Source organism: Abramis brama, assembly GCF_963993115.1.
Source record: "Abramis brama genome assembly, chromosome: 17".
Lineage (NCBI taxonomy): Eukaryota > Metazoa > Chordata > Actinopteri > Cypriniformes > Leuciscidae > Abramis > Abramis brama.
This window is the reverse complement of record NC_139979.1, coordinates 18,619,680-18,636,860: the sequence shown is the minus strand read 5'-3', so window position 1 is coordinate 18,636,860 and position 17,181 is coordinate 18,619,680. Positions and strand designations below refer to the sequence as shown.

Here is a 17,181-nt window from a genome sequence, read left to right as displayed (position 1 = left end):
AAAGACAGAGCCATTTGTTCAAGCACAACACAAAGCATTAAACAAAGACAAGACTGGCATAATTGTCAGAGGAGAACCCTGAAACTACAGATGTGTTCTTATATATAGAGCATCATGTAAGAATGCCTGAAATTGATTGTGATCTTATTTAAACAGGCTTCTCATTATTTTACCACACTTTTGTTGTCCAAGTTGGCATTACTTCCAGCATACAGAAGCTTACATAGCCAGCCAGTTGAACATCCCTCCTCAGATATGTTGTTCACCACTGGCCCAACCTACACTAAGACCCAACACTAATATTTTAGTGCACATGCCTAAATAACCAAGAATTCGCCCTGTCAGATATTTCCTCATTCATTTAACTCTACTGTAACGGTGATAAGCAACTTTTGGAGAGGTGATTCCCCTGCCACTTCTTTGCATTCATCCTCTTTCTTATGAATGGGTGTGACTGGGTCTGGCAATGGTGTTTAACATACTAATTTGTTTACGTGTGTATGATTCTGTTACCATGGTTACAGTAAATCTTTGACCCTGCATGCTGGGAGAATTCTTTTTTACTCATGTGCAGACGTTATCTGATCATGACAACTATGAAGACATGGTAGGGTTGAATAACTTCTGTTAGCTAGTACATTTTGTAGAAATGTAGTAAAATGAACAGAGATTATCCTGCTGAACGGTTAGCCCAGCATGAATTTGGTCTAAGCTGGTTCATGGTACTGATCTAGTATAAAAGTAAAAAAATATGGTAAACCAGCATGATCTAGTTAAGAATGTCTTGTCCAGAGATCTCTTTTCTTAAACAGTCATTGCAAGCAAATTCTCCTTTTTGCTTTGATGCTTTTCATAAGAGGGAAAGGAAAATCATACTGACTTTATTTGAGCCATTGTTCAGGCAAATTCACCACCAAATTTATAAGAAACAAATTATCCACTTATGACCAAACCTGGAGGAAACTTTTTATTGGCTTTTATATATCAGAATATAAAGGGGAAAATCCTCTACAATGTTGTGTTTGTCTTCAAAATATAACAATACTTTCTGACCATTATTATTATTTTTGAGCTATATCTTTTGCCTTATTTAGATTAACACTTTCTCTTGTTTTGTTACAGTTTTTTCTGAATTGCTAAAACACATTTCTCGAAACCATCCCCACTTTCTCAAAACCTTAAATACAAAGCCATATATTCAAACTACATTCAGAGAACATCTGACTCCTCTGGCAAAATCAAACAATTGCCTCAAAACCATTTTATGTGCTCTAAGTCAAATAATCCTTTCAGATCATACACACAGCGGATTAATATTAAACACTACAGTTCATAAATTAGACACTACATTAAAAAAAATGGAGAACACAGAATCCAAAGCATGCAGTTACAGAAAAAAAAGTATATTGTAACAGTAAATAATTGTAAACCTTAAAATTAATTTTGCCATAATGTAAAAAAAGTATAGTAATCGCAACTTACAGTAATAAGGTGAATAAATTTTATACTGTATGCACTGCCATAGTATTGTAATGAATATAGTAGGCCTGTATGTATGTTCAGCACTTGCATACTGTAAAAATACAGTAACCCAACTCCAAGAGCCAAAAAGGTTAAAAAACTCTAAATGAAAAGCATGTTAGAGTACTCAGAAAAGTTGTGCTACTGCAAAATCAAGTCAGTGAGAGATTCATTCTGACTCAGCATCATCATGTTGTGCCTGGCCTGAGGACTTTAAATCAAGTCAGTGAGAGATTCATTCTGACTCAGCATCATCATGTTGTGCCTGGCCTGAGGACTTTGTTCACATCACATTTGCCTGCCTGTGTTTAGCGTCACTGCATCACAGTGCAATATGTGTTTTAGTGAGTGAGAATGTGTTTAGAGTTTTGCAAATAGAGTGCATGAGATTTGCAAATGGTGTCTTAACATGTGAACTTGTTTTATGTTTACAGAAAGACTGATTTTTTCCGACAAATTGGTTTAGGCTATTGAATTTGGTTCAGAGAATGGTTTAGCAACTGTATTGTAAACTGTTTTGTAACTGTATTACTTTTTTTTTTCTCGATTGCTTAATCACATTTCTTGAAACTATGCCTCCTTTTGTCAATTCATACTATTAAAAAAACCCTCCTTTTGGCAATCAGGTGTCATTTTACTGCTCTATGTCTATGGAACCCCTAAAGGGACCTGGTGGTGGAAAAAAGGTTTTTTTCCAAATCTTTTGCGTTCCCCCGAGAGACTTTGCGTTCCCTCGCAAAACTTTTGCGTTCCCTCGCAAAGATATTTGCGTTCCCACGCAAAACCTGTTGTGAGCTCGGACAGCACTTCCTGTTTAATGTCCCGCTGGCAGTGTTTCAGAGCTCCGTACGTTAATGGAGCGTTTCATAGTGTTGGGACTTGGACTCAAATATAAAGAAATGCAGTCAGTGCTTAACTCAAGGAGTTTAGTGAAGTTAGCAATATTCACATAGGCTATTCAAACTTCCCTATTCTTGAGCTAAACATTGTTAAAACACAAACGACACCTTTACAATCACAGTAAGCTAGACAACGAGCTACAACCCAATTCTCATCAAAACAAGCTTTTATAATATAGGCTAAATGGATCTCTATGAGCAGGCGACTGAGAGACAAGTTCGAAGGGACCGTCTGCAAAGTGCAATATAACTCAAAAAACGACTACAGCATCAACTCATAGTCAAAAATACAAAAATAGTCATTAACTTCAATGTTACAAAATGTAGTGCCACCCAATTCAGCTTACACATCAATGGTGACCCACTGGTCATACTACACTGCTTTTGCACATTTTATATTATGAAAAATATTCAATAACTTCACTGTAACACACCAAATTTCGTTCACACATCACTTCTCTAATGTTGGTTATGCAACACTTATTTTGGGAAGTAGCCAAATTGCGCATAAAAAATTAGTAGGCCTATATTCTTTACACAAATTATATTGGTACCGTACGCAGCTAACATAATAGTTAACCAGAGGTTTTGCATTATATTTGCTTACTAAATTTGATGGCATTACACTGTATAACAGTATTATTTAATAATATAATATAAAATGTGCAGAAGGGTTTTGGGATTTGTACTTTGCAGACGGCCCTTATTTGGACTTGTCTCTCATTCTGCTGGTTAGAGACAAATTTATATTATAAAGGTTGTTTTGAGCAGAATTGGGTTGTAGCTCATTGTCTAGGTTACTGTGATTTGTAAATAGGTGTCGTTTGTGTTTTAACAACGTTTAGCTCAAGAATATTGATCCGGGAAGTTCGAATAGCCTATGTGAATTGCCAACTTCACTGAACTCCTTGAGTAGCCTAAAGCACTGACCGCATTTCTTTATATTTGAGTCCAAGTTCAAACAAACGCTCCATTAACGTACGGAGCTCTGAAACACTGCAAGCGGGACATTACAGTTTTTTTCAATTGTTTAAGCACAATTTTGAAAACAGGGCCCGGTTTGTCAAAACACTACACACAATTAGCACAACACACACATTTCATATGACTTCAATCTTTTTGAACCAGTTACACACTGCTGTTGCTAACCTAAAACACTTTTAGCAAGTCTAATTCTCAGTGATTAGAGTACTGTAAATGAAGTACACAGAGAAAGTGCAACTATACAATAGTTCACCAAACACTACACAAGACCAATGCTGCAGACTGAGGAAAATATCACTTATTTCTCTCCATATACCCAAATCAGTCAACATGTCAACATGGAGAATCACAACAAAACATGTCCCAATTTTCATGCTACAGTAGTGTGCATAACACTGTTAGCTCAGCAAACAACAGACAAACGTAAAATACTGTATCCAGTACAGGTTACAATTACAGTAAACAACAACAACAACCATAAAAAAAATAATCTGAAAAAAACTGACAATATTGTACAGAAAATACTACAGTAAACATACTATACATTATCTCTTCGCCTAGCTGGATCTGGCCAGAGAATTTCATCAACATCAAAAGCAATATCCTCATTAGAAAGACAACGCGGGAAGAACCGTCTTGAATGTCGAATCCATCCTTGCACAGCTGCGGCGTCGACTTGGTCACAGGTGTCCTCCATGGCCTGAATGAGGGGTACCTGAGCCTGGAGATCGTAAACCTTCCACCGCCATGCAGAGAAAAACTCTTCGATGGGGTTTAGAAACGGAGAGTATGGTGGAAGGTATAGTACTGTCAACTGTGGATGGTGTTGAAACCAGTTCTGGACCAAAGCAGAGCGGTGCCACATTGGGACACATTGTCCCAGATGACAGTGTATTGCATCTGGTGAATTTCATTACCTGCTGGTGCATTTCATTACCTGCTGTGACGATGTGGTGCAATCGGTCCAAAAATGCGAGAATGTGAGGTGTGTTGTAAGGGCCCATTTTGGCATGACAGAGGAGAACCCCATGCTGTGAAATGGCAGCGCAAAGGGTGATGTTACCCCCACGTTGCCCTGGGACATTGATTATAGCCCTGTGGCCAATGATACTTCTGCCTCTCCTTCTTGCTTTTGTGAGGTTGAACCCTGCCTCATCAATATATATATGAATTCATGCAGGATTTCCTCAGCATCCATCTGCAAAACTCTCTGAAATACAGTGAAAAACAAGACTGTGTAGTTCAGGATAGGTCTAGTGTACAGTCAATGTAAAACAGTCATGTGTGCAGTATGCAACATCACAGCGCTAAAGTGAACAATACAAACCTCCACATGCCACAGTCGTTTGACCCTCTCTGAATTCCGCTCAAAAGGCACTCGATAAAGTTGTTTCATTTGAACCTGATGTCTTTTCAGGATGCGTGCCAGTGTTGACTGAGAGACCTGATGGACATTATTGAAAATGGCATGGTCACCGATAATGTTTGCTTTTAGTTCTCTGAGCCTGATAGCATTATTGGCCAAAACCATGTTTATTATCTCTCTCTCTTGTTCTTGCGTGAATATGGGCCCCCTTCCTCCTTGTCGTTCCCGACCCTCAATCCTATGTAGAGAATAATACATGTAACTTACTGTACAATGTCACAGGAAGGGGTATCACAAGTGCTGATATGGTGCATACAATAAGCGGCTGATTACTGTAACTGTAGACAGATCTTCTTTTACCTGTTTTCCTGTCGAAAAGTCCTTATGACAGATCCCACTGTATATCTGCTAAGATTTGGCTGAACTCTCAGTCCAGCCTCCCTCAGCGTCAATCCGTGGTTCACAACACGGTCCACTAGTGTTGCACGAATGTCATTTGATAAGTTTGGTCCTCTTCTTCTTTGTGCACGTTCTCCTCTTGCTTTGTTGTGGCAAATTCATAGTTCTTGGTTCAGGTCACAAAGAAGTTTCTCAGAGTCGAGGTTCCAGGTCAGAAGAATTAACTTTATTGTACAAACAATAAAGGAGAAGCCAGCTGGTCATCTGAAGTTACAGTATCCAGCACCCATTTTTTTATACCTTTTTCATATCATCAGGTCTCCAATGGATACCCTCAAATCTATCTCTTCCCTTCTGTCACGCCTGGTGACCTTGACACAATTAGCTCTATTGGTCAAACATCCCAAAACCTCACATAATGGTGTTCTGTTTCATACAGTATTTTGACACTTTGCATTTCTTATGCATACTAGGTATTTTTCCATTCTCTCATCCTTTTCAGACCTATTTTTTCATGCTTGTCATTTTCATTGCATCATACTTAGACATGAATCAAGGGAAAATTCTTCAACAGCTTCAGGTCTTCCTCGACCTCTGGCTCGGCCTCTTCCTCTACCTCTACCTCCTTCTCCTCCTCTGTGTACTCCTCCTCTTACCCTCACTCTTCTTCTCACTCCTTCCATTTTGGTTGAAGGCAGGTGAACCTACCTGCTGCATTTTTATAGCGCTTAAACCTGATTGGTGTGTCTACAATTTAGCAGTCATGTGTTAGTGCACCTGATGGCTGTGTTCAACAGATTGGCTCATAGGTGTGGTAATTTGACAGTCAGTGCTTTGGAATTGCAAGGAAGTGACATCATGATATACTTCTGTGTCTGATGTATACAAGTGTGTTTAGTGTTTTGCAAATCACTGTGTAATGTTTTGCAAATAGTGTGAAGCTGACAATGTGCTTACAGTTGTGCAAATCTAGCCTTGTGTTTTGCTCCTTGAGAGTAAGGTTTTGCTAATTGTGGGAAAAGTTTAATTTTAGTGTGTAAGCAATCATAAAAAAACTGTAAACAGGAACTGTCTGTCCGAGCTCAAAACAGGTTTTGCGTGGGAAAGCAAATATCTTTGCGAGGGAACGCAAAAGTTTTGCAAGGGAATGCAAAGTTTATCGGGGGAACGCAAAGGTTTTGCAGGGAACGCAAAATATTTGGAAAACAATTTTTTCTCCCATCCTAATTTTTTTTCCACCACCTTTAGGGGCTCCGTACTACTTCTATTACAGTATACAGCATAAATTCAACAATAAGCTTAAAGAAAAGTTTATTTTCATTACACTACTGTAAAGAGGTCTTGCAGTAGATGAAAAGCACTAGAAAAGAAAAGTTGAAATAATTGAACATGGACTTGCAATTGCAATACAATATACTGTCAATTACAGTACGGTAAATATTAATAATTAAATCAGCATCCTCTGCCAAATTGCATTTCAGTACTGATAATGACTATTTGCCATACTAGTAATCTTCTGACAAGACTAAGTACTTCGCTAAATCAGTTTGACAATTACAACTTTAAGGGTGTACAAGATGTGCTACAGTATTTACTGTATATAGAATAGTTAAAGTTCTCTCATCTAAAGTACTGCTACTGTGTACTGCAATTATACTGTATGTGTTAAGTATAAAACCCCCTGGAGATGCAGACCAACTTCCCTCATGATCATTCCTGCACAAGAACATGGTCAACTATAGTGCTTTGTATAATGTCCTTTGACCACGTCCCCTTCATTTTTCTTTTTCTCTCTTCATCTTTATTTTTGACTCCCACCTGGATTCATTTTCCAAAGCACATAATCCCCCATGGCCCTATTTATATTGTCCTGAGATTCTGATTGGTGTGTCATCAATTTTGCTACTTAATGTTCACACATGGTTTAATGTGTGCTATTTGAGTTCACAGTGTGACACTTGAGGTAATAATATTATGTGTTTGTGTTTTCTGAATGAGAGCATGGTTAAACCTGTGCAAAATGAGGGCCTTTTTGTGTAGAGTTTTGCAGAAAGTGTTGAGAAAATTTGAATGTGTGTGAAAACAGGTGAAATGTGTTTAACGTTTTGAGAAACGTGTCTTTGTTTCTAGAAATGAATGAATGGTTTTGGAAATTGGATAACTGAACCAGTTATAGTGTGTCAGCAATCGAGAAAAACTGTAATGCATTTTGTTAATTGGATATTTATTAGCAAAGTACTGGTGAAATTATTCCCATTTACAAAAGTCTTTCAGTGTTGCAAAGGGACAAACTGGGGTTTGATTTCTAAAAAATGTTGGTCTGGTTAAAACCAGGAAAGAGCAAAGTATATCAGTATTTGGTTTGGGTGAAAATTAATTGTCATGGCTAAAAAAAAACCCTTCTCAGACTAAAGGATGAGCCCATTTGTGCTGTTACATTTAACAGAGTACTTAGCTGACATGTCTAAATAGTTAAAATCTGGTAAACAGTGAATTAGTTTTTGACAAAGCTTGTCAATTATTTGTAGCAATTCTGGTGATGCTCTTTATGAAAGGCAGACGTTTATGGTGTAAACACCCAAGCTGTAATTTAGCTTTATTAGTAAAATGAGCTAGCTGTTGGTAGAGGGGCATATGCTTTGTCCATTTGATGTTTTATTTACCAAGTACAAGGAAATATAATTGTGTTAGACCATTCACCTCTGACTACACCTGTGCTTGTGATTTGCTATAACAGAGTGTAGAATCTAACAGTTTCTGTTAGAAAGCCAGAACATGAGCCCCACAGGATAAACACATTTTATTTTTTAATGTTCACAGATATATTTTAAATAACTAAATCAGCTAGAAGAAAGATAGTTAGATAGTGTAAGGCTTTTTGAATTTCTGCATTTCTCAGCACTTCAAAAGAAAGGAAAACATTAAAGTTTTAAGATGTAAAACCAAGCAAGTAACTTTACAAGGCATGGAAGGTCTTATCAGATTTTATTGACAAAAATCACTTTAACAAGACAGATCGTAAAGGGCAAACAATATACAAAAGATATACAACAATATACTAACATATTTAAAAAAAAAATGTAATTTGATGTAAAAATGCATTCAAGATAAGTAGAATGTTTACAACTGATGACAAAAATGTGACTAATATTGCATAATTCTCGAGGTGCTAATTTTATCTCATAACACAATGGCAGCTGACAGTAATTATGACAATTATTGATATCATATTATATTAATTAATATCATATTATTACACATAATACGACAAAATGTTACATCATCCTTTTATTTTCTTTAAGTTATGATATTCAGTATAGACAAATCGGTAGCACTTAATATTACAGTCCTGTTCCCCATGAACATACTATGTACTTATTATAGTAATTGCAATAACTGGGTAATAACTAGCCTGAACCTACCCAAGCTTAACACATGTAATCACCATGCATTTCTCAGTACTTTCATAGGTAGGCACACTGTAAGTACACGTAAGTGCATGTACTGTAAAATAAAGTGCAACCGACAATAGTACCCAATATGTTGAGTATATGAGTATACTTGATTAGATATAGCTTGGCACACAGCAACACAACCATTTTGATTAATTTTGGGTATACATACAGTACTGTCTGTATATTTTTATTTTATATGACAGTTCGCTTTCAGAAAAAACTCAAACAGCAGTACCCTGTAAAGTACAACTTTATACCATATCTATAGCCCTTAAGGTACTCATATCTGTTTAGGGGCAGACAATGAGTGTAATGTCCCAGTGACTAGCTTGCTATAAGGTTAGGTGACTTCTAATTAACAATTTTCTGCAGATTAAATTAGTAATGCATTAGACGTGTGTACTCACTGGCACAGCATTTCATTGCATTTTGCTTCCACAGCGGCAATTCAAATACTTGTTACTTTGCTCCCACAAACCCTAGACTTATGAGTGGGTTTACACTGACAAAACAAACAAACATCATTCAATTTAATTGAGATTGTGATTTCTGGTGGAAAAGTGTATGCAAATGAACAGTGTGATGACAATGCTACCAACGGGGACACAGAAAGCTGTCTGCCCCCTGAAACAAATGGATACAACAGTAAAGTAAGACCACCAATGAGAATATCTTAAGTGCCCTAAATGCGGTCAGTGTGAACTTGGATTATTATTGTATGACAATTTGGATTATGACTGTGTGCCATGCTACATGCAGTTTGAGCTTTGTAAAAAGTTATACAAAACTGATACAATTTTTTTTTTAACAACATACTAAGTATATACCCCCTTGACAAATATGTCTTGCTTGAATTTTTTTTAAAACTTAATTTGCAAAAAAAAGAACAGAAACACATTTTCAAAAATACACTCTGATGATGTAATGAAATGTAATTCAAATTTGATGAATCTCACTAATATCACTCATGTATCATCATCACCTGAATAGGAAATTAATTTACTTGATATAGAATATATCAGTGGTGAGCGATGGTGACTTCTTTAAACAGGTATACCGAGTATCCCCCCCTACCCCCAATACTCATTACAAAACTTTATTATGTAAGCTTTATATTAAATGATAAAGGATTTTATAGCCATTTATAGTGTTAATATTAATTAGCAAGTCTACAAACTCATTCTCTCAAATTGCAGCTTATAAGGGACTGCACACCCCTGGTATGTATAGTGTGTATATGATAGATCTATATAAATGTTACTTCAACATTATCAAAATTTGTTTTAGATAGGCCTGATACAATTTCTTTATTTTACTGTCATAGCCTCTATGGTCCTGCCTCTACGGTCCTGGATAGTTCACCCTATAATGAAAATTAACTCATCATTACTCACCCTGTTGTTGTTCTAATGCAGTAGGCTGTGCTTTTCTTTCTTTTTTTTTTTTAAGTCCTGCTCGCGCTCGTCCATATAATGGCAGTGAATAGCGACCAGCATCAACCTTTTTTTAAAAAGACGCAAAAGTATCACAGAATGGTCCCATGCGACATTTGTCATATATTCCAAGTTTTCTAGGAGTATACCGATATGAAATGTAGGCCTGGTTTCACAGACAGGGCTTAGAGTAAACCAGGATTAGGCCTTAGTTCAATTAGGACATTTAAGTAGCTTTTATAAACGTGCCTTAGAAAACTGGTGTGGTGAATTACTGGTGTGAATCTTGAGACAAAAGACAGCTAAAATATGTATTTTAGTCAGGGACTAGACTTCAGCCTTGTTTAATCATGCAATCATGCACTTGGTCTTCCATGACCGACTGTGTGTTTTTGAGACTATAAGCAACAGTTCACTCTGACTCGTCCAGAAAAAGAATACAAGTAAGAAATCATGATTGATAAAAAAAAAAAAAAAAAAAAAAACATCACTACAAGAAATACAAAAAAAGTATCCATGTACTTTCTTCAATTAGTTAAATATCTCTAGACCGGAACTCTGTTTGATGACAGTCAAAATGACAGTTACAGATGTAAACGCAATTAACTTCTTGGTGTGACAAACACAACAGTTCTATTAACCTCAGAGAAGTAAGTACATGGATTGTATTCTGTGACGCATTTTTATTAATCTTGATTTCACACAACTTGTGTACTTTTATGGGGCAAGTAGATGTAAACTGTACTTATAGAGACTCGCGAACGTATAGTCAAGCACGGAAGACCAACACTCAAAGTCAGGATTATCATTAAATAATACATTACTTTTCGGGGGTTTTTCACCAAAGCATATTGTATACTCTTAGACCATTCTGTGATAGTGTTGCGTCTTTTTAAAAAAGCTTGACACTGGTCGCTATTCACTGACATTTTATGGATGAGTGTTACTTTACGTTACTTAACGAGTTTTTATAAAAATCCTCCTGTGGTCCTAAAAAGAAAGGACAACAGCAGGGTAAATGTTAACTTAATTTTCATTCTAGAGTGAACTATCCTTTTAAGGTTACATTGGGATTAAAAGACAAACAAAGTCATACAATCTATAAAGATAAGATGCTAAAAGCTACTAAAACAATGGAATGCTATATTTGTGAAAATGATACAAGAAATGAATTAGTGGAAATAAAGAACTTGGAGTACATAGTGAATATTTTGGTCATTTAGTGCTTTTTACAATGTGACTTACAGAACATGTATTAGGCCTACAGGGTCAGTCTCTCTGGAGCAAGCTGCGGTGCTTTGCTTGAAGGCTTTGCTTGAAGTATTAACCACTACATCTTATGGCTGGGCGGTATGACGGTATATATCATTACCACGGTATAAAGTCTGAAGGGTAAAAATCCAAAACAGTTCACGTCTGTGTAAGAGCAATTCAATATCAATATTTTTTGCAAGTACGGATAGTGTGCGGGAGTTCTTTGTTTTTTATTTTACTTGACCTACATGGTCTTTTTTTTCCCACGCACCCATCACCTGCAGATGTGCAATGGTGTTTGCGCTCTGATTGTTACTGTGACATAAAATTAGTCATACCGTGAAACAATTTTGGTCATACCGCCCATCCATCTACACTACACTACATCATTTCGTTTCGAGTCACTGAAGCAATTACACAAGTAGCAAAAAAATGCAGAAGTCTCTCTGTGAAAATAAAACATGCATTATATGACTGAACTGTAATGGTCTTTATTTCTTCCAATGAGACAGAACGACTACATCACCCTTAGGCTACATTTATATCAAGCTTTGTTAAGGCACTCACCTTTTTTTATTTCTGAAATAGCCAAACAAAATGATAAATGGCACCAACAATCCACCAACAATCAAAGCAATCCCCCACGGAGGTAAACCTGCTGAATATACATGTAAAGAGATAGCAAAAGATAAGGGTTTAGAGTGAATAAATAGCCAGGCGAATTAAAATAAAAACTTTACAGACTAAAACCACTGCTTTTACCGTTGTAATTATGGTTGTCATCTTGTTCTTCTTTGGGGTCATGTGCTGGTGAATGTGAATGTTTCTTATCTGTAACTTTAGATTTATACATCAAAAGCACAATTTATATACACTACAATAAGTATTAGTTTCTAGAGCATGTATGGTGTTGATATTAATCATGCTTACCGGTGTAACTGATGGTACACTTACACTGTAACAGAAGAGAAATGTTATTTTAGAACCTCGCCTGTTCTAATGGCATAACAATGAAGCCACAGAAAAGTATGCAGCGTATTAATTTAGTTTGTAAATGAAATGAAATGAAATAATGACACATTCATTGCTCCTACCGTGTCACAGTCAAGTTGCCATTGCAGGTTCTCGCAGACACTGAGTGTGAGATTCTTAAATGTCACATCTTGTACACATGGTAATCTCTTTCCACTTGCATTCGGTGTTGAATCGACAATAAATGTCCCATTCTATACAAAAAAAACAGCAAACTGAGGAGTTACAAAAACATTTGACTTTTTAAAAATGAAAAATGTATAGATTGAATCTAGAGCAGCAAACGACCTCGAAGTACCATCCTTGTTCCATCCAATTTTCAAAGCATGTGATGTTCGATGGCACAGTGTATGTGAATCCAGTGGACGAACGCAGACTCTCGCATGATATTTCCTGATTTGCAGGGCAATCTGATCCGAAATAAAAGATTCCATTTAATTACACGGCATCATTCTTTAAAATTCTTCTATGATTCATTAGTGAGGCTGAAACGTTACGTGATGATCAATGCACGGAGTTTGCCACGCATGTTAACAACAAATACATGTTTGTTAGTGGAAAAACTCTTACTGTTAGATCCCACGAACTCTGCAACAAAAAGAACAAATAAGCCTAAAAGTAGCATTGTCTTGACAAACCGCTGATTTTACGAATGTCTGTCTGTTCCAACCGGTCGCGCGCCTCCTGACCTGAACTCACTCACTCACTCAAAAAAGCAGGGGCTTTGAATGTAAGCCAATCCAGGACGAGGAAGCGAATGGGAAGTTATGCCGCGTTCCAGGCAACCTGTAACCCGTGTTTTTCCAACCTTATACCCGTGAAAGTGCACTGGAACGGCAGTCGAACCCGTGACTTCTCACCCGTGAACAATTATTTTGCGTTTGTAAAGGATATAGCGCGCCGGATGCCACAGCAGAACAGCGGGTTGAAGGCGGCGACGGTAGAGCCGGCGTCCTCAAACTGCGAAGCAGGTGCTGATCCGCTGAAGGCTTTTCGACGGCGTGTAGCTTTATTCCGGAGGTCAGCGAAGTGGAGATTCGCTGAAGAAGTTAAATTTAGATTTATATGGCTCGAGATGGGCGCTTTATAGCCTTCGGCCGCGCCCATTCTTCCAAGTAACGGTGCGTGTCCACTACAGCGGCAAAAGTCCGCTCAGTGCCGCTGGCAACGCTGTAACGCCTCCGCTTTGGGGTGTGTCTGTTGCGAGTGTGTTTAACATTTAATCCCACCGGTCACAATAGTGACCGTAAAAAAATGTTTCATTTCTAAGGCTATAAAAATGTTACTGAATGATCTATCAATGCATTTCCAGCAGATATTGAAATAATAAAGGGTCTCAATGAAATATGTGCAGTGTCGCATGTTTACTGTAAATTGTCACATGACCAGAGCTGTTTACTTCCTGTTTGCGCCAAGAGAAAAGGATGGCAGCAAGAAAGCTCCCAAAGAAAAGGGTGGTAAAGTATGTTAACATAAAGATAGGACATAGATTTTTGGTACATATCATGTTTAAGGTGTCTAGTATTGATATATGCATTTGCAATTACTCAACTTTGTTTAATGTGGTCATAGCATTCACAAACATGTCAACGGCAACAATAGTGACCGGTGGGATAACCCATTGTATCTACATACTAATACACATAGGCTAACTGTTCTACCTTACTTTCTACCTAATTTTACACACACACACACACACACACACACACACACACACACGCGGTCACATCTGATCTCCACACAGACACAGACACACACACACAGACACACACACACACACACACACACACACACACACACACACACACACACGGTCACGTCTCCTGTGATGTCTGATCTCCACAGACACACACACACACACACACATACACAGAAACACACCCACCCACCCACACACACACACACACACACACACACACACACACACACACACACACACACACACATGGTCACGTCTTCTCTGATGTCTGATCTCCACACACACACAGACACACACAGAGAAACACACACACACACACAAACACACATACACAAACACACACAGACACACACTCAGACATGGTCACGTCTCCTCAGATGTCTGATCTCCCCACACACACACACTCACACACACACAGACACAAAAAAACACACAAAAAAAAACACACAAACACACTGCATAGGTCAAATAGACCTATATTAAATCAATACAATGGTTGATACAACACAGTATCCCACCGGTCACAATTGTGACCGATCATAAAACACACTTTTTCACACACTTTTCCATGAAAATTTCAAAAAATTATGACTGATTGTTTCAAAGGGATACTAATGACACATGATTTGGATATTTTTGTGTCTGGGAAAAATTTGGGATTAAATGGGTTAATCTAAGTTTTTTACAACACACACACAGTATAATTATTAGAGATGCACGTGATTACATTTAGAAATAGACCAACTTTGTTTCCAAATGCACCAAACAAAGATCCTTTCAATTGTATAAACTTTTATAAAACCAGCCAGTATAATCACAATAAACACATCCAAAATGAAATATTTACATATATATAACAACTGCAAAGCATCTAATTTGTAAAGAAAATGATTTACGCACTAAATCCAGCATAAACTCCGGCACAATTTGCATATTTTTAAAATCTCAAGACAGACGTCACATCCCGAACCTCACAACAATTGGATGCCGACCGCGTTTTTCGCTTGATATTTGCATAAAGTCGAGAACTGCCCAACCTTTTGACGCTCTCGGTCGCTCTCAACGCTTTCTCTGGTCCGCTGTCAATCCCAAAATGCACTGCGCGAGCGTGAAGCTCGACTTCCATAGGAATGAATTGAAAACGCTCGCTCCGCTCCGCTCGCACCGCGCCAGTGGACACGCACCGTCAGTGTCCTCATTGGTTCGCGCATCTGAGCCGCCTCGCCAAAGGTTCGTGCAGTTGCCGCAGCACAGCCTGAGCCAATGACCGCTCTGTCCGTTCATTCGTGTATGCTGTGCAGCTGCACGGCATTTTAAAGATTTGCTTCAATATTCTCGAGAAAAGGAGTTTTCCCATAGCGTAAGCTAGCTTACGCAATACGAGAGACGTAAGCTCTGTTTTTCCAACCTTATAGGCTACCCGTGAAAGTGCACTGGAACGGCAGTCAACCCCGTGACTTCCCACCCGTGAACTCGTACTAGATCGATGTACTCCCAGTTACGAGTTGGAAAAACACGGGTTACAGGTTGCCTGGAACGCGGCATTAGTCACTTGTTTGGACCTTTTTTACAGTCTATGGTTTGGACAGGCAACTGTGTGGTCGTCCTTATTGTCACCCATCATACGCTCAACACTGCAAATGTAATGAGACAATATATATTTTTTAGCATGGGTTTATAAATATGCGCGAATAGAGATCTCCCGCTCATCAATTCTTATTGCTCGTTCTTTACGGGATTGCGACCGCTTTTGATAGGCTAAATATTTATAGTTTTTCTTGTAAAATATTCTTTTCTTTTTTCTTTTTTTTTCTATTAAAAGAGGCATCGTATAAATGTCATGCTTTTTAGTAACGCACTGAAAAACGATTTGAAGATTTGAAGGCAGCATTTTCAAAAATATGTTTGACGCAATATATAGGCTATTAGTTTACTTCCTCAAGAGTCAAGACACGAGAAAAGAAGGCTACAGGCCTAGCCTATATATAAAAATCCTTTAAGTGTATTTTATTCAAATGGTTTAATTTCAATACGATTCGAATAAAGCAATTCTGATTTTGCAATTATTGCTTTTGAATTCAATATGAAAATTTAATTAATTAGGCCATTTAATTTAATGATTTATTTAGGCTAAATGAATGAATTAAATCAACTCTAACTAAAGTTTTTAAAAATGGGTCATGATTTTGACATTGGTGCGTAGGCCTACGTTCAAGGAGGGCTAACTTACTTCAACTGTGCATATTTTAAACTACCCATGTTCTTACTCCATCCATAAATGCAAGTCCAAGAGTTTTCTTTATTTCGTACAGCCTACTTTAACTTTTTAGGTAGGCTATTTTTTATTTGACCCATGTCAAATTAAAATAACAATTACAATAGGACAATTCAGTTAACAGAATTAGCCGGCCAATGTTTATATTTTCATTTTAATTGATGGATTTAAATGACACGTGAACACACACACACACACACAGTGTGACCTCCGTCTATAGTAGGCCTAATATAATATGCACCGTGTGATCGATCTAAAGATAAAACTGAGGCGAATATGACTACACATGCAGGCGAGCACACACACACACACACACTGTGTAATATAATATGCACCGTGTGATCGATCTAGATAAAACTGAGGCGAATACACATGCACGCGAGCAGCGAGCACACACACACACACACACACACACACAAATAAACGGAAGCCTCTGTCCTGCCTTGACATTGAAGTGCTGCTTAATTCCGGCTACCACGTAGGTTATGCATGCAGATTTATTGATTTCATTATCAGAGTTTTACCTGTTTGTCCTGTAGATGTTGCACAGTAGGCTAACAGAAAGACGTTATTATGAACAATGTCTTATTTTATAACTTTCTTTCTTGTCGTCTTCCCCGCAGAGTGTAGGTCTAAGGCCTACGCTAAAAGCTAAAATTAAAAATAAAACACTGAAAAACAAATGAAACAGAATTGTAAAGTGGAAACGAAATAAAAATAGCCTAAACTAGATTAGGCCTACATGTTTATAATAAAAAAGAAAACTTAATGAAAGTAACAATTAAAGCTATAGCCAAACTGAACGGTTTTTTACCACCCGAACACGAAAACGACCACGTACCTCACCAAGTAGCGCTTAACTGT

The 17,181-nt window shown here is 37.6% G+C and overlaps 1 protein-coding gene across 2 annotated transcripts; it reads right to left on the bottom strand.

Moving 5' to 3' along the window:
• Positions 1–8,137: 8,137 nt before the first annotated feature.
• On the bottom strand, positions 8,138–14,031 carry LOC311067727 (uncharacterized protein). 2 transcript variants are annotated; one of them, XM_084089773.1, is made up of 7 exons: positions 12,914–14,031; positions 12,632–12,753; positions 12,406–12,537; positions 12,242–12,266; positions 12,074–12,148; positions 11,879–11,969; positions 8,138–11,757 (listed from the first exon to the last, which is right to left on the bottom strand). In XM_084089773.1, the coding sequence occupies exons 1-7, from the start codon at positions 12,966–12,968 to the stop codon at positions 11,688–11,690; spliced, it is 570 nt and encodes a 189-aa protein (XP_083945899.1). In that variant the 5' UTR covers positions 12,969–14,031; the 3' UTR covers positions 8,138–11,687. The 2 variants fall into 2 exon arrangements, with proteins under 2 accessions (XP_083945899.1, XP_083945900.1); XM_084089774.1 differs by having other exon boundaries at positions 11,879–11,966; positions 12,914–14,030.
• Between the last annotated feature and the right edge of the window lie 3,150 nt (positions 14,032–17,181).